This window comes from Taeniopygia guttata, chromosome 2 (assembly GCF_048771995.1).
Source record: "Taeniopygia guttata chromosome 2, bTaeGut7.mat, whole genome shotgun sequence".
Lineage (NCBI taxonomy): Eukaryota > Metazoa > Chordata > Aves > Passeriformes > Estrildidae > Taeniopygia > Taeniopygia guttata.
This window is the reverse complement of record NC_133026.1, coordinates 73,039,974-73,062,224: the sequence shown is the minus strand read 5'-3', so window position 1 is coordinate 73,062,224 and position 22,251 is coordinate 73,039,974. Positions and strand designations below refer to the sequence as shown.

General features: G+C 40.8%; 1 protein-coding gene across 1 annotated transcript in view; it reads right to left on the bottom strand.

The window, feature by feature from the left end:
* LOC100224151 (dual specificity calcium/calmodulin-dependent 3',5'-cyclic nucleotide phosphodiesterase 1C) overlaps nt 1-22,251 on the bottom strand; it is a 131,767-nt gene that overhangs the window by 5,228 nt on the left and 104,288 nt on the right. The window contains exons 10-14 of the mRNA XM_030265644.4: nt 15,443-15,544; nt 14,195-14,315; nt 9,567-9,648; nt 3,073-3,193; nt 1,668-1,843 (exon numbers count right to left, since the gene is read on the bottom strand). Of these exons, the coding sequence (XP_030121504.2) occupies nt 1,668-1,843; nt 3,073-3,193; nt 9,567-9,648; nt 14,195-14,315; nt 15,443-15,544 (602 nt within the window). The remainder of the gene's footprint in view (nt 1-1,667; nt 1,844-3,072; nt 3,194-9,566; nt 9,649-14,194; nt 14,316-15,442; nt 15,545-22,251) is intronic.

Below are 22,251 nucleotides of genomic sequence, written 5' to 3'. Positions count from 1 at the left end.
AAAAAAAAAAAAAAAGCCCCAAAACACACACACGCACACTCACATAAAAAAACCCCAAAAAGCAAAAAAACAAAAACAAAAAAACCCAAAAAAACCCCACCACAACAAAAAGCACCAAAACCAACCAACCAAAGAAAAAAATCCCTGGGAAATAGATTCTGAATTATGCTTTTGTTTTCATCTTCATGGAATGCCTATAAAGTGTTTTTACTTAATGGCAAGTTTTAATCACAAAGGAAAACTTTTTTTGAATAATACATTATTTCCTGGATCTTTAGTCAGGTCTTTCAGCTGGTGAGGAAACATTTGCTCTGGCACTTTGGAGAACTATGCCAAATCCCTAAAGTCACAGTCACACTTTACATTAAAATCAAACTCCTTCCACTTACATGAAATAAAACAACTCCATAAGGGATTGACCAACAACCATTCAGATCAGAGAATAAATTGTATCACAGTTTCATGGAGATAAGAAAAACATTGACATATTCCTCCTTTTTTTTCCTCCAAATCTGGTCTAAATCGCCTAAAGGTTCTAGGATACCTTTTGCAATCATCCATAGGGAAAATTATACCTAATTGAGCTGAGGGAAAATTATACCTAAATAATTCTCAAAAGATGGCTTTCAGTATTTCCAAAAGAACTCAAATAATAGAGATTTGCTAATGTCTAACTCATTAGACATTATAATAATTTCTATAATAACCTTTCTCCTCTTAATGATCCAGGATATTTGAATAAAAAATAGTTTCCTTATTTTGCAGCTGCAGTAGTCTTCAAAAAACTGTTTTCAGCTATACACTTTGTCAGCTATAAACAAATTATCATAATTTTCATTGCTGTACTCTGCATTTCCAACAACTGGCTCATATGTTTTTTCAACTACAGTGGCCAAAACCAGGCACAGAATAACACTTAGGGCCTTGTTACTGCTGAAAAGATGAGAAGAATGCCAGAGGGGTCTTAGAAGCAAAGTCTTTTAAGGGGTTTTTTAGTGTGTATATGGGGGGAGTGTTGTTTTGCTTTGTTTTGTTTTGCTTTGCTTTGTTGGGTTTTTTCAGTGGTGGTGGGATGTTAGTTGGGATTTTTTTCAGTTTCATGACACTATTGAACCCTGGTCAACCTTCAACCAACACAGCCCTCATATTCTTTTGAAATGTTAGCAGTCCTTCCTGATGACATCACACGCATTTTCAGCTTAGTTCCTAATTAATTTTCCAAGCTATGATCAGAAATATGAAACCAGCTCTGAATAGAGAATATTCTATCCTTCTTTTCTGAACTATCTGCCAACTACCATCCATCTCCAAAAGTATCACCCCTTTCAACTGAACAATGAACAATTGATAAATCTATATTTTTAAATAGCATTCCAACTATTTTTGTACCCACTGAGTCTGATCTGTGGTTTAGGGGAATCCCCTTTAAATTTCTTCTCTTCCCATCATCCACATTCTCTTTGTTATGTACACTTACACAGCATAAGAAGAATATAAGGCTCAGATGAGTCACAATGTTCCTGTCTTTCTGAATTCAGAGTGGGTTGTTGAACTCAATAGGTGGATTCTTTCAAACTAACAGTTTGAGAATGGTTAGACTGAAGATGAGTTTGAAGAAGAAAAGGACAATAGAATTTTAGTTTTTCACTAAAAAGCCTGGCTGTTACCTTTGGTGGCTTGTGCTTTCCATTTCTCTCTGTTTTGCTGCACCACCTCAGTCCAGGTGGCTTTAAAACTTTTGAAGTCCACAGTGAGTATGGAGCAATTGAGTGAGGCACTTCCTTCAGACCCAGTGCTCTTCACACTTGATCTTTTTACTTCAGAGGGACTAATGCTATTCAAACTAGGACACAATATCAAAAAACACAGAAGAAATCAGCATCCCACTCAAATACAGCTAAGAAAAAATAATAGTTGAATGTCAGGTAACAGAGCTTGGAAAAACTAAGCTTCAATCCCTTATCCTTCCCATCTCTCCCACCCCAGGCGAACCAATGTTAAAGCAAAGAGTACAACCTGAGTCAGTATTAGAAATTATATATATGTGTGTGTGTGTGTGTGTGTGTGTGTGTATGTATAAAATATATAGAAAGTATTAGAAATTAGAAATTGGCTGCTTTTCCCCATCTTATTTTTTGCCATTCATTCTCACTAAGTGCTTTAACTACTTTTTTGTGTATCTCCACTCCCTTAATATTACTGGAGAGTTAGACAATTCTAGAAATCAAAAATGTCACAGAAGAAGTCTCCTAAATTTCACCAATGGCAGGTATTAGGCACAGGTCAATCTCTGTCAAGGGCTTGGTGACTTCAGCTGAGGTTCAGGCATTGATTTCTGTTACAAATCCTACAGTTGACTTTTGATGCTTGATTGTGAACATTTTGACAAAGGTAGCAAGATTACTGACATAGAAAGATATTAGTATTTGGTTTTTGTTTGCCCAAGAGCAAAAAAGTCACCTAGAAGAGCGAATCCTGACTTGATAGCCCTACTCTAGGGAGCACTAGCCATGTGGCATTTGAATTCCAAGATATGCCTTGTCAATTAAACTAGAAAAAGAGCATTATCTCTAAAACAGCAGTACAGTTTGAATGGTCCAAGACTTCCTACACCTAAACTCCAGGTGAATTGTGGTGATTTGCACATTTGCATGATCCTAAATACTGTCATAAAAGTGTGCTTATTCTTTCCAGCCATCATTTATGTTTCAATCCCATTCATACTTCTAGGCATGGAGAAAAAAGTGACTCCCAATTATTCCCATTACATTCTCTCTGACATTAATGACTAAGAGAGCACTGAGAGTGTATCTGATTGCATGGCTACAACCATTTGCGCTCCTTGCCTTAGAAGGTATGACTCAGGCTGATGCCACCCTCCTCCCTCTTGGACCTCCTCCAGGCTGGACTTTCCTTGCACAAAGTCACCTCAAGAGGTGAGCTACAGTGTTGACAATGCAGACATGGGTCTTTCAGCCACAAGAAAGACATACACTGAAGAGAGGGGAAATCAGAGCAGTTGATTGCAATGGCAGCTTATAGGATGAAGGGACAGGGTGCAAGGTTTTTCACCTGGAACGCCTAAATCCAGACATGCCAGAAAGGGAAGCTTCATCAATTAGTGGAGTCACAATTTTCTCTGTCATGTCAGTCAGCACGGTAAAAGTGGGTTCCACGATGAAATCAATGAAACCTGAGCAGAAACACAAGGAGAGTCAAGCAGGCACGAGGAGGATTTATGTGGAGTTCCTGCTTCAGTGAATACAGATGACCACACTGTAAATCACAGTAAAAAAATTATACATTGAAAGAAGGATAGGCAAATACTAGAAAGGGAAAACTGAGTTATACATTAATCCCTGACCCAAAATCCTCAATATAGCATGCAATAAAAGGTACCTATTTAAACATTGGAAAGAAACTCTGGCAAATCAGAACATAAACTCCTCAAGACTTATTTAATAAGAGGAGTAGTGTGATATTGAAGTCAAATTCCTAGTAGATTTCAATAAAACTTAAAAATAAAGTTCACCTTCAAACAAGATTCTCTCAAAGAAGAATACCAGTAACCTTAAACTTCCCTTACTTACGACATCAGTATGTTGCTGTGAATTCCCTCTCCTCAGTGCTTGGCCAGCTTTTTCTTGTTGATAATAAAAAAAGATCTAGATGCTTTTCCCACATTTTTTTGATATTAAAAAAAAAGGGAAAAAATAAAGACCCAAATATTTTCTACTTCTGTATACAATTTGACAGAAATTAATATGGGTCTGCTCTGAACGTCAGGAAATGCAGACTGAAGAGCTCTGTGGACATAAGGCCATGAGATGAAGAAAAATCTAAATTGCATGAAATTTTGGTTTGAAAAGACAAGTGTCTGCGGAGGAAGGCAGGAGCCTCCCTTGAAATAAAGAATGTAAACCTTCTCCGTCTGAATTATTATAATTTTGAAATTAAGGGGCTCTTAGGCAATGATATGGGAGCAGGAATAACAGGTTTTTATTAAGGAAAAGGTAAAAGTAAAATAAAAATGCAGTAAAACAAAACAACACTGACAGAGTCAGAATATGATCTGACACCCTGTCGGTCAGGGTGGTGGTAGTAGTCTGATTAAATGGTGGTTGCAGTCCTCCTGGAGTGATAGCTGTGCTTCTGTTGAAAGCAGTAATCCTGTAGAAGGTGTGGTTTTCCTCTGAAGATCCAGTGGTGGTGTAGATGGGCCTAATCTGCCTCTGAGAATCCAGTGGCAAAGGCTGACTGGTGTTTCAAATCTCAGATTATATCCAAGAATGCTTGGCTCCTCCCCTAGGCAGAGCATTTCACAATGGGATGATGTAATTTTATCAGTCAAGCAATAAGACTCAATGGTCCATTAACAGAAGATATTTTCCGGAGGGAGGATTGTTTTTGGAAGAGATAAAGAAAACTGACCCACCTGGTTTTAACAGGTGGCCCAGTTAACAGAAGATAACTGCTCCACCTTTAACAGATGGCAATAGAATACACACCCCAGCTACATCTTCCATTTTCAACCCAAGATACATGAATAAAATGTAGACATGGGTAGCTTACATATTTCCCTAATTCTTTTAGCACTTCATTTATTAAATTACTTAGTGCTGCAGGTAGCCAAGAAAACAATTAAGTCCTTAATCCCTCCTTAGGCACATTGGAATTCAGGTTACAATTACTTCTGTTACAAATCCCTACTATTACAAATTTTAGATATTTTAAAATTATTAACAATTTATTTTTCATTAATAATACTTTAATTTCTCTGACCTGGTCATGATATGTTTCTATGGTACTAGTGACTCTAGATGATATATGAACAACAAAAGAAGAAATGATCATGTGGTTCAGGCACCTGAATTCATGCTTCAATCCATGTTGAACCCAGGGCACAGGGAATATTTCTCTGCCTGCCCCGAGGGGTACTGACCCCCAGGGAAGCACTGCTTTTAACCTTCACTCATGGAGAAGGCTTCCAAGATTTTGGGATGGATTGGAGTCTACAAGTGTGGAAATAGTGTGGTTTGTCACAGGGTTAGAAATTTTGGTTTTGGGATTTTAGTATGGAGGTAGATAGGAGTCAGGATGGAGGATCTTGGGCATTGTCTGAGCTTCTTCTTCTTCTTCATCTACTCCATTTTTTGCAGTGTTGGTGGCACAGGGTGACTGGCTGGGGGAAGCCGCAGTGCAGAGGTCACGTGGACAGACGAGGGATGAGTTATTGGCAGAAAGGTAGAAATAAAGTACGTTTTAAGAGTTAATTGGATAAAACAGCTTCAAAAGACCTTGAAACTGTACATCTTGTGACCATTTTTGCTGTACTTTCTTGTGTACTAAGTCCGGTGTAGAGGACATGTGGAACTTTTGAAAAAATAAAAATAAATAGCAATCTGAAGACCGAAAAAGTTCCATGAGTCTCTCAATCCTGAGAACTGTTAAAAAGAGTTTTTCCCCTATCAGGGGAGCCTCAGGGGCCCTACAAAGGGCAACCACAAATCCACATCTTGAGTGCAAAGCAGTTGAGCATCCTCCTAGTTCCATTTCCCTCCCTGTATTTTTGCCAAATTTCTAAAAGGATGGATTATTAGGTGTATTTTCGTGCCAATCAAATTAAAAATGTTACTTTCAAGTTATATTCTGTACATCTGGAGACACATGAAGTTTTATCTAAACATGTGAATCATGTGTCACCATAACACTGCATTAGTCTTAGTTAGTAAAATTTAGGATAAAAAAAATTCCTAGGTAGTTTATCAGAAATACATGCAGTATAAAACTTGAACAGGAAATTGTATGCTAGATCACAATGTAGATAGTCCCAGCAAACTTCATGTAATTTTTTTAAGCACTGAAAATTTTACCAACTGAGAACAGTGTTGTGTGCCACAGGAATCCTAAGGATAATGAGAAGTTGATTAACACATTTTTGTGTCTGGCTGTCTATATGTCTCTTCTATTCTCCTTCACTCAAAAACTTACCTCTTAATAACCAAAGAAACCCAAGTCATAGCACCTTGTCATTCTGCTCAGCAAATAATACCACTGCCATTTACTCCTTCACCATGAACAACCCTGCGATATGCAAATCTCTGATACCAGACAGATGAATGTGTCACTAACTTCAGCAGCAAGACGGTGGGATATGTTTCGTGAGATACTGAGCAGTTACACATAAACACATTAAGCAGTTGTGTTTAAGAATCAAGTTTTCCCTGTGAGAAGTCTTGCATCTCATCAACAAAGATGAGCAGAGGTGCCAAAAGAGGTCGTTTACCAGAGGTAAACAAACTCAAATACATAGGACAACTTTTCTTTGATAAGTGGCATTTTTTCCTCTATTCCCTATAACATGAATAAGTTATTCAACCATGCTACCTTAAAAAAGGGATTATAATAAAGTTGGAATCATAATCTGCTATTGTAAAAAAAAAATTAGGACTTTATTTTAAAATTGTGTAACTTTTGCCATATTCCCACATGCCTTGCCTCCCTTGTTTGCTTTTCCTCTTTACCTGAGATACTGAGATTTAAATGCAGTAATTTAGTTTGCTGCTTAAAACCCTGAAATCAAATGAGCCTGAGTTTTAAAACCTATTAATAGTAATGACCAGTTTATCATTCTTTTTCTCCTTCAGTAGAATGAGCATGATAAACATTTCTGTACCCTAGAGACTAAGATGATTTTACCAGTTAATGCTGCATACTAAGAGTGAATTCCAGGCATCTGCCTGGAATTCATTCATTCATTATACTTGGGAACATCAACATAGAAGAAACTGGGTAGAGGACAGTTTCTCTAAAGTTCACCATAAAAAAAAAAAGTAGCATCATAAACTTATCAGCCATTATCCAATGTTTTCTGAAAGTGCATTTTTATTTCTTGACAGTAAAAGGACAAAAATAAAATCATACTGTTGCATTTATCAGCTGCAAAAGAGGACAATGACAATAAAGGCTGATCTTCAGTAACACAAGCTTCCTAGAGTTTGAGCCAGAGAAGTTTTAGCTCCTGATAAACTTGTTGGAAAATATGAAAGTCTTGGTCTGGTTTTCTCTGCAGTTGTTTGTTTTTTTTTTTCCTCACCCACTCTGACAAGAAGCTTGACTTCCAAACAAATTTCTCCCAATTTTTGTACTTCACTATGGTACAGAAATATTTGCTATACTCATTCTATTGAATAAGAAAAAGGATGATGAATTGGTCATTGTTAACATGAATGGATTTTCAAAATAAAGTTCAATAATTTATATTCATGGGGTTTTCATTTATCGGTTTAAATGGAACAATTTTTTCATAACCTGACACAACAGGAGAGATGCGTTCTTTCCTTTGAGGAGTTCTTTTCTGTTGAATTGCTAAATTTCCTAATCCATACTGCCAAAACCTGCCATCTGTGTTTGTGAGAAGCTTTAATTAATGAAAATGTGTGCCCACTGTTATTGTGTCTACAGTGACCTTACAGCAAACCAGCAACTACAAACAAATTGAGCCACCAGAACACAGTTTCTAGGCTGTGTCTTTGATAGAACCAAAAGCACAATTTTATTTCACTAAGAACAAAGGTTTTAATTTATGAGAATTGACGGCTTAGTGCTTGGTGCAGATGACAGTCATAGAATCACTAAGGTTGGAAAGGACCTTTAAGATCATCCAGTCCAAACATATAATAGTACAATTTGGAATTCAGTAAGAACTTACCTCTGCAAAGAAATGTAATTACTATTCCAGGAAACAATATTTTGAGGCTATTAATTGGGTAAATAAATAAATGAAAGGAGATTATTTGTCTGAGAATCTAGCCTACGACTTTGAAAGTCTTAGCAGATAGCCAGAAGAAGGTTGTTGCAATTTAACAAAAGGGACATAAGAAAGACACTGTCAAAATGTGCAGCAGACGGAGAAATTAATAATTTTATAATGGTAGAAGGCAAAAATAAAGAGTAGTCTGTTAATGTCAACGGATTACTAAACTGCACAAATGAAATAGTATATGACTAAATAAACCTACCTTTGCCTACTGACAAGTGCCTCTAAGGTAAATTGTATTTATGATGGTTTAATATAATAATAATTTTTCAGTAGCTTGACACAAGGATTGGAACAGAAGATTCATTCCTCTTCTGATCTTTCTGAGCAAAGGAGCCCAAAAGGAGAGGACCAGGAAAATGGGTTCCCAAGCATACACAACCCTATGTAGAGGGACCCTGGGGAAGGCATAACTCCTCTTCCCTGTAAGGAGTGAGGAACATATCTGAAAGCTGATAAAACAGATGTGTAAGAGATGTATGTACCTGTACCTTCCCCCACAGCAACCAGAGAGGGAGAGTTTATCTCCTCCCACAGCACAATAATAAGCCTATGTCCAGGAGTCTTCAACATGAGTTTTAGCTGAGACTGTAGCACTTCAAGTTTTTTGCTGCTTTCCTTCACCAAGCTACTGGCAGAACACACAGTTTATGATAGGTTATTGTTCCAGAGGAGTAAATGCTAGAAGCCTGGTAACCAGGACAGGCTTATATACAGCTCTTCAAACTCAGATTCTTAAGTGAATTGTCTAAATTTCCAAAGCCAGAAAAATCTGGGATGCTGTCTCTGAGATAATGGCTTACTTACCAGGAACAATGAAATAATTTTAAACAGAAACAGCTCTTAGCCAAAAATATGAATCTCTAGTTTCCTAGATTCAGGGAAATCTCTGTTTCACTCTTTGAGAGAAATTTCTTGCTTTAAATTTTTGTTTGCTTTCTTTAATATGTTTTCTGTCTTTCTGTTTTTCTCAGTTCTCTCAATTTTAGCATCCATGTTATCTTTATTTTTTATTCCATTTGGCTACCTATTCTCCAGCTGAGGCTGGAACATGTTCTTCTATCTACTTCACTTATTTTGAAAGTATAAAATCCACCCACAAATCCACCTTTTACATGTTCTCTTCATTGTGCCAAGCCCCCTGAATAGTTTTACTTCACTTAGCACCTCTTGTTCTTTCACTAAATGTAAGGCTTGTTGCCTCATGCTTCCTCTACTTTTTCACACATTAACTCAAGGATAGTCAGAGAAAGTGTTGTTGGTGAGTCTGCAAAAAGATCTCTTTTTCTGAATTTGTGGCACAGGTTTGCTAGTTGCTTGGCTTCAGTGAAAAATAATGGTTGGTTTAAAGCATCGGCGGGGGGGGAAGGGTGAAAGGAATAAAATGTTTTGTCCAGGTCATCAAAGGAACTGACATTACATTTCCATATACACTAACAGCACTCATTCACATGATATTCTCATGTATGTGCTGTCTTCACAAACCACAAAATCATGGAGTATTTGTCATAGCCAGGTACTATAGTTATTTCTGCAAACACACCAGAGGTAATTTGGTTACTGTATTGGAACCATCACCATAAATTTAATGTCTCCTCTTTGAATTGTTGATCTGGGGAAAATAATACCATTGTGCCTTATTTTCTCTCTTTAACATAATTCCAAATTATATCACTAGGATCATAGTGCTATTGAGAAGATGTTTTTTTTCGAGATGCTAGTTCTCATGCACCAAAAAGGGACATACCTATTTGAGACTGAGCAACCATAGTAGAATTCCGATCACACAAAGGAGAGAAGGGCAGCCCTAGTTCTGCTTCTTTGTCACCCTGGAGAAAAACATTGAGAAGAAATTTTAAAAGGACAAGACACATTGCACTTTTCATATATTATGTCACAACTGTAAAAGCCTCTCATTTTACTTTCTTTAATTAAGTTTGGATTTTGTTTAGGTTGGAGTTTTTTTTTAACATAAATTGTGGAGAATTTGAGTCTCGATGGAAAAGTTATAGTCCAAGGAGAAGTTAGTGAATTAAGCATCTTGAGTCCAGTGACTTTTCATTAGAACTTTCCCTGCTTGCTTGGTACTTCTGTGCACCAACTAAAAACCACTTGAGCACAAGAATGCTTCTTACTGCAGTTCTCCAGAGCAAATCTTTCATGAGAAAACATCAATGTCAGGACTGATTTTTCAGGGCTTGCAGTTCTTTGCGCATCTTTTTTAGTCTTTCAGATAAGACTGGATGCATGCAGATTAGTAATTTATTCCAAGGAGAACACTAACAGTTTTCTATGAGAAAGTAACCTGCTCAGTTTATGTTGGGACAAGCTGTGGACATTGTCCACCTGGATATCTCCAAGACTTTTTATATGGTTTCCAACAGCTTTCTCCAAAAGACACTGATACATTATAGTATAGACAAGTGGTCCATGCAGCAGGTGGGGAACTGGCTGACAGGCCCCCAGCCTGTCAGCAAGTGGTGGTAAATAGCTTCTTTTCAAACTAGCAACCTGTCACAAGTGGGATAGTCCAGCATTCAGTACTGGACCCAATGCTGTTTAATATGTTTACAAGTGATCTAGATTATGGGATCATCTAGAAGTTTGCTGATGATACCAAACCAAGTGGGAAATTGAACACTTCTAAAGGGAGAGTCATCCTGCAGGTAGACCTGGAGAGGCTGGAAGAGTGGGCTTACAAGAACCTTATGAAGTTCAACAAGGACAAATGTAAGGTCATACACCTGAAAAAACATAATACAGGACCACAACACAAGCTGGGAACAACTCAGCTGGGGAGCAGCTCTGTGGAAAAGGACCTGAGGTTCCTGTTGGATGACAAGCTAATATGAGTGAATTCTGTGGTGCTCTGCTGAAGAAAAAAACAGAATGATGGGCTGCATGAACAAGGGCATCACCAGCAGAGATACTGAAATCATTATTCCACTCTACTCAGCACCTGGCAGGCCACAGCTGGAATAAGGTGTTCAGTATTGGTCTCCCCATGCAAAAAAAGAAGTGGATAGGCTGGAGAGGGTCAAGAGAAAGGCTACAGGGATGATGAAGTAACTGGGAAGCCTGTCATGTAAGAAAGGGCTGAGACAACTGCATTGTTAAACCTTGAGAAAAGAAAACTTAAAAGAGACCTTATTACCATGTTCCAATATTTAAAGGGTGTCTACAAAGAAGATGGAGACCCCCATTTTACAAGGAGGCACATGGAAAGATATGGGATAATGGATACAAATTACTCCTGAAGAGATTCTGATTAGACACAGGACAAAAATTTTTCACAATGAGAGCAGCCATTAAAATGATCTCCCCAGGGGAGTGGTGGATTCTCCAGCATTGGACACTTTTAACATTCAGCTGGATAGGGTGCTGGATCATCTTATCTGGACTGTGCAAGAAAGATTTAACCACATGATCCTTCAGCTTCCTTCAAACCTGGTATTCTGTGATGCTGTGAATACAACATTTCACATTACCTTTAGATTACATTTACATCTTAATTACGTAAGTCCAAACATGCCTACCAGCCCTCAGAAGTGGAAGTCCTTTTCTAGAATCACAAGATGGTAGAAGATTAAGTGTTTATAACCCCATATTCCCCAATTTTCCAGGTTTTCAAGTAATATGATACAAAAAGCCCTTTAATTCAGTCACTCTATAACATTGCTTTATGTTGAGAAGATATGTATAGGATGACACAGATGCAGTACTCCCCAAAGAGCATTCAAATTTAAATAGCCTGTTAAACATACTGTAAAATAATTTACTTAAATTAGCAGGTCATTATAATTGTGCTGAACTTCTTGCCAGTGTTCAGAACAATGTCAAATAGAAGCTAAAATATTCAGTACCATCAGTAAAGAGTGCATATCACTTTTCATTTTCTGATAGCTGATTATATATGGTGGGAGCTCCGCAGCACATGTCATCTTTTCCTCCTCCAATGATGATGATAATCTAAAATTTTTGCCTTGAGGCCAATTCATGATTTGTGATTTTGCCTCAGGCCAATATCCCTGGGCAATTAGAGGTTTCTATTTGAGCTTTCTGAGTGATCAGCACAGATCACTTAGCGTGCATCTGAGTGTGTGAAAAGGACTTTGCTTTTAAACATCCAGCCCAAAACAGACTATCAGGGTGCCATGAAGAGCTGTACTTCAGTGACAGCCACTTCTGAAGCAGCTAGAATTCCTTCTTCATAAACTGCCAGTACCCCTTGTTCAGTTGAGGTGTAACAGGCCTGATATCCTTTGAATTCCAGACTCCAGAACCACAGGGGTTACCTTCAGGTCTCCCAGGGTACCTTTTGCCAGAGACTCCAGGAAGGATCATGCTCCCTGGCTGCAGTGTACAGCACATTTTTCACATTTTGTCCTGTACTAACTGGGCCTATTGCTCCCAAGGAATCTCCTGTTTAATTTGTTACAAAGCTTGTTACTGTTCAGGACCCCACTTAAAATGTTTCTTCTTCTGGGTCATTTGGTAGAGAAGGTTTACAATCTGGCTGTAATTTGGAATATGCATCCTTCCAAAACTTGCAGTACTAAGGAAAGCTTGTCTCTCCTTCTTGCTGGTTGGTGGGGACATAGCTGCTATGTTTTTGAGCATAGCCACTGGCATCTGATGATATCCATCTTGCTATTTTACTCTAAAAACCTGATATTCCTGGGCAGGTCCCTTGACTTTGCTTTATGGCAAAAGCATAACCTTGACCTTCAGGAGGATGTGGATTATATTCTTTTTTCCAAAAAACTCTCTCTGTTGTGTTGTGCCACACAATAATGTAATCAACATGTTGCAAGTGTTCTGGAGCACCCCCCTCTTCAATTTTAGTCTAAATCAATCCATGGCAAATAGTGGGGCTGTGCTTCCACTCCTGGGGCTATCACTTTCAAGTGTAGGGGACACTCTTCTAGGTAAAAGCAAACTATGACCTGCATTCTCTTGACAAAGAAATTGAGAAAAACACATTAACAATGTACGTGGTGGCACCATTTTGCTGCCTTGGACTTCAGATCATCCTTAAGTTCCATCATATCCATCACAGCAGCTCTCAGTGGTGGTGTGACTTTGTTCAGGATACAATAGTCCACTGTCAGCCTCCACTGGACTCATGCACTGGCCATATGGGGCTATTAAAGGGTAAGTGAAACTTGCTGACTACTCCCTGGCTCTCCAGTTCATTAATCATCTCATAAATGAGGGTCACGGAGTCCTGGCTGATGCAGTATTGTTGATGATGATCTGTTGTGGCAGTGAATGGTACCTGTTGTTCTTTGACCCTGGTGTTCCACAGCACAAGAGTTTTGTGGTCTCACATCTTAATGTGAGGTAATCGTAATTCCCTCGTAAGTCTTTGGCAGTCATGTATTTTAACACATCTAGTATAACTTTGAGCTAGAAAAGAAAAGCATAAATATGCACAGATTTTTCCCTAAAATTCATGTTAAAATCATCCTACTTGTATGGGTCTCCAGTGTGGCAAGACAGAATCAATTGCAGGTATGAGCTATCTGCTTTCACCCAGTAAAACAATTCTTGGTTTGAAAAAACAAACCAAAGGATTAATTCCAGAGCAAATTTTTGCAATATCCTTGTAAAAAAAAGGGATTACTGCAATGCCTTTAAAAACAGATACCATTTTTAAAAAATGTCAGAACTTTTAAAGAATTGTCATATTTTTCCCTTTTGAATTTAGATTTACTATAGAACAGGAAGTTATTTGACTTTGCAGGGAAAATAAGCACTTAAGTGCTAGCACTGCTTAGGTTAGCAATTCATACTGGAGAAAAGTATCCTATACACTCCTTAAGTGCTCTGTTTGCTTTTACTTCATTTTTTAAAAAAATTATTTTTATTAATCACTTGAGAACCTTATAATCATCACACAGAGCTCAATGATTTGTCTAGATTTGTGGGTCTGTCAACAGGTGATCCACTATGAACTATAATTTTGATCAATTCATTTCTTTTAAAGGCAAAGTAAGCCTTTTTCAAATCCATTGCAACAATGTAAGTACAGTTTTATAAAGTACAGCTACACAAGCATGGTGTTATGGTTCTAGAGCTAAGTAGTAATCTTTTCCTAATTTGAAAGACTTTTTAACTTCTCAAATTAGAATTTCTACTATGTAGGTAATGTTTAAGTCTATAGGGAATGTATTAGACATTAGCTTCCTATGCCTAAGAGGCATAATAGCCAGTGCTAATGGTGCTAGAGGAGAAAGCTGCATACCATTTGGGAGATTCTTAAAAACATCAGAGAAAAAGCAACATATCTGTGTTAATATTTTCCTACTTCCTTACCCAACCCTACACACTCCCTCTCAACTGCAGAAAAGAAAAGAACTTCCCTAGCTTTACCTGCCTGAAGAACTCCTCTAGCAGAGACATGGTCCAGCGATGATGGAGATCCCAGGCCTTGGCTGGATGACTGATATCTGCTGTATGTAATAACAGTGATAAGGCTTTCGACTTGTCAATTCTGAAAACCCAAAGGATCAAAAAAATTAATTGTCTGCTCTTGCAGGGAAGAATGACAAAAATCTTACCTACAGGAAAATACGGTAATTAGAATCTTTGAGCAGGATATATGCATAGTGGTTTCTCTGATCATAAAATCAGACAACTCTGAAAGACTGTCTTATTTCTCCACCACACATGATTCCTGTTTTAAAATGGATACTTAGAAATGCAAATAGAAATATTGCTCAGCCTTGCTCAGAAACTTTCCAGGTTTCCATGTCCGCACTAGCAGTCTTGAAGAGCTGCTGTGCTCCCCATTTCATTGGTGCTGTACGACCTAAGATTTCTTACAACCTAAGAGGCTAGCCGAAGAGCCCCATAAATAATGCTTTCTTGGTATGGGTGTTCTCATTTTTTAATTCTGCTTTTTGCTATCCAAAATGATTGAAGGAGTTGTAGCTTCTGATGGGATTAGGTGGCTAGCCACACCCTGCTCTGATACAGGTATAATACTGATATAGGTATAATTCTGATATAGGTATAATTCTGTGTCCAGGGTGAAAAACTGACCATCACTCAGAGCAATAGAGAAAGAATTTTTTGGGGAAGAGCTGTGGACAAAATACTACAGCTCCCAGTGGCATACTGGGAAGAAGAAAAGGCTTTCCCCATACTGCTCCATCTGTTATTTTCCAGTCCTTCCCTCAGTGGATCTAAAGTTTTCATCTGTTCTCTGATTATGCAGAAGGCCCCTACTGGGGGTGACAGCTGATACCATCTGCATAAGGGCAAAGTGCAAGTTATGTTCTGCAGGTCTTATAACCTTAAGTCATTCTCAGTTATAGAGGTTACTCTAATGAATCATGTCCTTGATGTTATCCACTAGGGAAATGCCCAATGAGGCTGGTCCCAGCAATGGTGACATTTGAAATCTTTGGGCCACCAGCACAGAATATAGATGTGCATTTAGGCATGTGCCCATCCCTTCATAAGTGAATTAATTCAAAATTCACCAGCAGAAAGAAAATTGCTATAGATATCAAAGAAAGAGAGGGCCTCTGGAGAGGTGCTTTTGAAGTTAAGCACATTGGCAAAGCACCAGCTGAAATGCAGCCCCTCACTGCACTATGTTGTGAAATTACTTACCCTTCTGGTTGCTGCAAAGCATTCTTCATAGCTTTAATTTGTTGGAAGTGACAGGACATATCGGTAGCCAACACCATCTCAATGACTAGAGCTCTAAATTCCCTTTTGGATAGCATCACAATAAGGAAAGAGAAGCACAAAAACCAGCATCAGACACACTCCAGTCTCTTGTTATCTGCAAATTATTGACAGCAATACTTTTGTATGTAACTCTTCATTCCTCTTTCAGGGATAGGATGAAGGATTTTCTGCACAAACACAGAAATGGGAGGGATGCAAATGAAGCCAGGTGGCTAATCCTTGGTAAGAGAAATACTAGATGTTTTCTGAAGAGCACATTGGTATTAGTTGTTGGGGAAGATGAATAAATATGATTGCCTGGCAAAAGATTTACAATAGTACAGCCAGGATGAAAACAATCCCCCCTACTGGCTGGACAATACCCTTACCTACAGATAGGTCCAAAAGTCAAATGGACTGTTCCATCTCACCCCCCAAAATGTATGGTTCATCCCACACCTGTAACCCTCCCCTGAAACATCAAGTGTCTGTGACCCCATTGGCCCAGGTCTTGTTCCAGCCCACCTTGAAGCCCCCTGATAAGGGGTCTCTGAGGGGTCAGACACTCTCTTGGAAGTTCCACCCTCTCCTGGAGCATCCTCTTATCTCCCTCTACCCTTTGCCTCTCCCTTCCCCCACTTCCTCAGACCTGCCACGTGCCGTGTCTGGTGGCTCCACGCAGGGCCTTTTACCCTCTATAATAAACCTTATATTCTAAGAGCAGCCTTCAGAGATCTCTTGTCTCCGTCCATCCAAACTGTCCTGGAGTGCAGCGTCCCCACAATTAGTACTCCTTTTTCAATTAAGCACAGACTTCTTAAATAGTTTTCTTTTCTATGGCATTCTTAGAAAGAAGGGAAAAGACTGCTTAAAACCTCAGAATCAGGTAACTTGATTCAACTGGACAATATGCATGTTTAAAGTTGAGTCATATGGTGGAAAATCACCACATTAAAAAAATTGCCTAGTATATATGATGCATATATGAAATAAAGACCTTTGAGAAACTGCACTATTGCCCTGCTATTATTAACTCGAAATATTCCTATATGAGATTTTGTAAAGCAAACTTGCTGTCCTGGGGTTTTTTTCTGGACTAGAATTAGTTTTATTCTTAGCTGGTACAATGCTGTGTTTTGGCTTTAATATGAGAATAATGTTGGTAACACACTGATGATTTTGTTGTTGATAAGTAGTATTTACTCCAAAACACAGACTTTAGAGTTTCCCGTACTCTGACAGTGAGCAGGTGCACAAGAAGTTGGGAGGGAGCATAGCCAGGACAGTTGATCCAAACTGGCCAAAGGCATACTTTATATCACAGAATATCAAGCCCAATATATAAACTGAAGTCAGTGATCACTACTTGTGACAGACCAGGCATCAGTCAGCAGGAGGTGAGCAATCACTTGTTTCTCTTGGATGTTATTGCTCTCTCACTCATATTTTCATTACTCTTATCATAATTATCATCATCATCACAATCATTAGTATAAGTATCACAACAGTAGTTTAGACTCCAGTTGAAATTTCTCTGAAGATGATATGGATGCTCCTAAACAGTTTAAAATATCACAATGTTCTGATCTAGCATAGAATACAAATTTATTTTTCTTTCAGTTCAGTCTCTACAGATTAACAGAGGAAGAACAGCTCAAGTTTAGCATACCAGCTCAGGATTTTGAAGATTCAGAAATGGGTCAGCAATAATTTAAAAATAAATCACTATTCTCCTTTTTATGAATGTCTCATGAAGTCTATTTTGATGATTCCTCTCTTGCCTATAGTAGCTGTGCTCAAATTCCAGCCCCAGGCCACCACTGTTTATAGACCCAAGACTGCTGTGCTTACCTAGTCCCATGGGTGGAACAATGGATGCTTCACCACCAGAGTTCTGCAACAATGGTGGTATCAGTTTGCCTTGGTCTTCACCCCCTATAACCACCTCTTCCTCCCAACCCATAAGTACCATCAGTTGCATAGTTAACAGCATCCCAAATAATTATATGATGAATGAAAAGTAACTAATTTTTTTATTTAATTTTTTTTTAATTTGCCAGTACTGGTCAATTCCAAACAGCACAAATGTCTCTGTCAATACAACCAAAAGAGAAGAACATGAATGCATAGAAATATACTTTTACAAGAATATAGTGTGATAATGCTGTGGGAACAATTAATGCTGGGAAACAGAAGACTTTTCACTACATCCTCTGGGCTACAACTCCATCATACTGCTCTACATGGGCTACTTTGTGTGTAGCTTATTGCAGTAGGAATATAAAGGCAAAGGGCTTCGTTCAGGCAAATGACTCACTCATTGCAGTGCAAGAATGTACACATGCTTACAAGCCCAAAGATACTACATTCCCTTTCATAAATGTAAATCTGGAACATGCACATCATTTGACTTCGGCACATATTTCAGATCATCATTTTCTCTGAAACAGAGATGAAAAATACTCCTGAAATGGTAAAAAAAAAAAAAAAAAAAAAGGATTTCACAATTGAAAAGTTATTATTTGTCACTTCAAGCAACAGGCATCACAACATTATGTGACTTTGAAAATCAATAAGTAAAAGTTATAAGTAATGCATGAGAGATCTCAAAAGATGTAACACTTGAGGATCATAAGTTTGTGCATTTGGTAACAAGTTGATAGAATGCTGAAATTCATTACAGAGAGAGAATCAAAGATAGATATTTATGCATTTCTTGGTTTTGCATCTGAATCAGAAGAGAGCCTGGGATATACACAACTGTTATTTTTGCTCTTACCATCTTGAGCATTTTGTTTCTGCAATTTTCACCTTGTTCTTTTGAGAATTTTAAAGTTCTTCTGAAAGTTTTCTATGCCTTCTCATGTTTTACATATTTCTACTGAATTTTCTCACATTGTTAATGTAAATAATACATTCTGCATTCTTCTCTGTGGGTGGAGAGAATTGATGGATTGTTGGTTTGACCAGTGTGGAGAGGTGGCAATTTCACCCTCTAATCCACTGTCACTTTTGCTATTCTATATATAGTGGAGTCAGAAAATAAAATCCTCTTCTTTGGTTCGTTTTCTTCCCTGTTTTACATAACATGTGTCTGTGAGTTATTTTGTGTCGTAGTGTGACATCTCGTGGCCGCCGTCTGGTACGACAGCCGTGAGTGAGGTCTTTTAATTCTTGATTCTCTTTTTAACTTTTCTGTTTGTCTGCAGGCTTGTGGTCACGCCAGCCCCTGTGATTTCTATAGAGGACTTACTGGTCTTGAATGTCTGGGAAGCTCTTCTGGAGCAAAAGAGGGCTTCTTTTCTTTGGGATGGCTTTAAGCAACTGTTTTACTGGGGCAAAGGTCATGGACTCTTTTCAGCCCCTGAGGAGGCGTTCTCCAGGGATGCGTGGGGTCTCTTTCTCTGTTGATTATAGTGCAGGTGTGGTGGCAATGCTCTTCAACTGGAGACAGATTGATAAGCTAGGGTAGGATTTCAGCCCCCCAACCTCTGAACAGGGTGACGCTGAAGTCTTTTCGAAGGCAGAGGTGAATGTTGAGTCTTTGCGCGGATCGGAATCAGCGCCATCCCTTTCCGCACCCGGGGGCGGCGAAGCGGGGTGCGAACGCCTCCTCTCTGTGCTTTTCCGGCGCTCGGGGGCTGCGAGGAGCCCCTGGCTCAGCGTCCGCCTCTGCTTTGTCCAAATTGTGGGGTTTCCACAACGCATCCCTTGGGGGCAGCGGGAGTGGGGTCAGCTGCCGCCCCCACCACTCTCCCGTTCGGGGTCGGCGTCATTGATCGATTCTGCGTCTTCACAGCCTGCCGGGCATCCACAGGCGGAGGAAGCCGGCGGAGGTGGGACATTGGTCAGCTCTCTGTTGGAGCCCACTCTGGCGGGCAGGTGACCCGATCCGCTCCAGCCCCATGAGGTGGTGTCCGCGGTCAGATTCTGCCTCACGGGAGGGACTCTTGTGTGCGGTGCCTGACGGCCCCATCCCCGCGCAGCCTGTGACGGGTCCCGTGGCCGGGGCACGGAGCGATGGCGCGGCTCCGCGAGTCGCTTCTCTGCGCACTGCTCTTCCCCCTGCCAGGGGAAGCTGCCCCCGGGGGGGCTCTGGCGGGAGCTGGCGTGTCGCCGCTGTCTGTCCCTCCTGCGGGTACTGGGGCTGCAGCGAGTGCGGGCACTGCGGTGTTTGCCGCGAAAGGTGACGTGACCCATGTTTCCCCGGAGCCGTGGGTTTTCTTCTTCGGCCTTGTAAACACTTCCGCCGTGTCAGGTGATTGTAGGTCCGAGGAAGCACAAGCGGTTTTGTCGAGAGGTCAAAGCTAAGGTCAAGAATGTGCTTGATTATGCTTCTCTGTGTTGCCTCGCATGGCGCGCAGGTGGCTGCTCTGGCCCTGCTGATGCTGCAAGGGACGAGATATCGGGTGCTGTTGAGCTGACTCCCACTCAGGCATCTGCTTCTGTCCTATGGAGTCCACAGGACGGGACTTAGCAGGTGCTGCCGCCTTACCAGGGGGTCTCCAGGCTTTCCCTGTGTTCAGAGGTATTGCTAACAATGCCCATCAGCCATTACCATTGAAAGCTTTGATGGAACTCCATGATAAGGCTGAAAAATATGGTTCGGGCTCTGTGGAAGTCATGCAGATGCTTAGAGTGTTTGCTGCTGATTTGCTGACACCTTACGATATTCAAAGCTTAGCTCATGTTCTTTTTCAGCCTGTAGAATATGACTTTTTTGAGTCTAAATGGACTCAGCTGGCAGCTAGAGCAGCGGAGATTGGGCCAATGGAATCCCAGATGTGATTGGTACTGATGTGCTGCTAGGCACAGGCAATTATGCTGATCCTCATGAGCAGGCTGGCTTTGCTCCCTTGGTGCTGGATCAGTGCCAGACAACAGCCATGGCAGCGTTGATTCAGACCATAGAAGTGGCTGCTCCAAAGGAGTAATTTGTGACTGTTGCCCGGAGAGCTGATGAGTCTTTCCTACTATTTATAGACAGGCTGTCTGCCTCTGTGGAGAAGCAGGTGGGAGATCCTGAGGCAAGGAAGCTTTTGCTTAAGCACCTTGTGAAAAGTAACTGCACTGCCGATTTTCGGAGAATCACAGAGGCTCTTCTTGGTGATCCTTCTGTCCCTCAGATGGCAGAGGCCTGTGCAAAGGTAGGCACCTCAGATCAAAGATGGCTGCCTTGGCTACTGCTGTGCAGTGGGTCTGGGTGATGCCGCAGGGTGGGCAGCAACAGCAGGGGAATGCTCGTGCCAGCAAGAAATGGAGAAAGAAGGTACAGCAGGTCGCAACTCCCTTGTTTTGGTGTGGTCGGTGTGGGAGGTCAAACCATACTGCAAATGTCTGTAAGGTGACTGTGCATGCTAATGGCCAAGTGTTGCCAGGCTTGGGAAATGGGAAGCGGAGCGCGAAGGAGAGACGCGCACAGACACAAGCTTCTCTCCAAGCCCTGGAGCTGATGGAGGTCTGCTTAGCAGCCAGCACCCACGGCTCAGCAGGTGTTGGTTTCTGCACCGCAGAAACAGTTGTCATAGATTTTGGCAAAATACACAAGGTTTCCCTGGATGTCTTTGGTCCCTTGGGTGAGGGCATGAGTGCTCTCCCTATGGGGAGGTCTAGTGCCACCCTTCAGGGCATCATTGTGATCCCAATCTGCACATGGGACTCACTGATGCAGATTTCACGGGACAGATTTGTGCCATAGTCTCCATACCCCCCCCCCCCCGTCATTATCCTGAAAGGAGCAGGAATTGCTTAGCTTGTGCCTTTTAAGTCTTCTGTTCACAGGACAGTTGATCGGTCACAAGGTGACAGCGGCTTTGGGTCCACTGGGCTGCCTCAAGTTCACTGGTCTGCTGTCCTGACTGAAAAACATCCTGAGATGCTGTGTACCCTGGTCCATCCCTGGCACGATGCTGCTGGAGATTTGTCTCCATGGGCTTCTTGACAGCGGTGCAGATGTCATAGTTCTCTCCCTCGCCACCTGGCCTCCGGTGTGGCCCTTGGATCTGGTGGAGGATCCAATCCACCTGTTGCAGGATTGGGAGGAACAGCACATTGCTATGTGAGCCAGCAGCCTGTGCTGATTGCGAACCCAGAGTGACAGCTATGATTCAGCCTCATGTTACTTCATCTAGTGTTAACCTCTGGGGGAGGGATGTTCTGTCCACATGGGGGGTGCACATTGGGATGAATTTTTGATGGGGGCCACTGCGTTGAAGGGCGCAAAGTGTCCTGTGCCTCCTTTATGGTGGCTGGTGGACAAACCCGTCTGTGAGAACCAGTGGCCTCTCCCTCAAGACAAATTAGTCACCCTTCGAAATCTGGTGCAGGAGCAGTTGAACCAGGGTTATCTGTAGCCTTCTACCAGTCCTTGGAACACTCCTGTCTTCTGCATGAAGAAAAAATCTGGGATATGGAGGTTGTTACAAGACCTCTGAAAGGTCAATGCCGTGATAGAAAGCATGGGAACATTGCAGGCAGGCATGCCATCACCTACCATGCTTCCCGCAGAGTGGCCGATATACATTGTGGATTTGAAGTATTGTTATTTTTACAATTCCTTTGCATCCTGATGACGGACCAAAATTTGCCTTCTCAGTGCCAGCAATCAACAATGCTGAGCCTACACAGCGATATCAATAGAAAGTTTTGCCCCAGGGCATGTGATGTTCTCCTGCCATTTGCCAATGGTATGTGGCCCATGCCTTGTCCGGAGTTCGCAGCAGTTTCCTGATGCTCATCTTTATCACTAT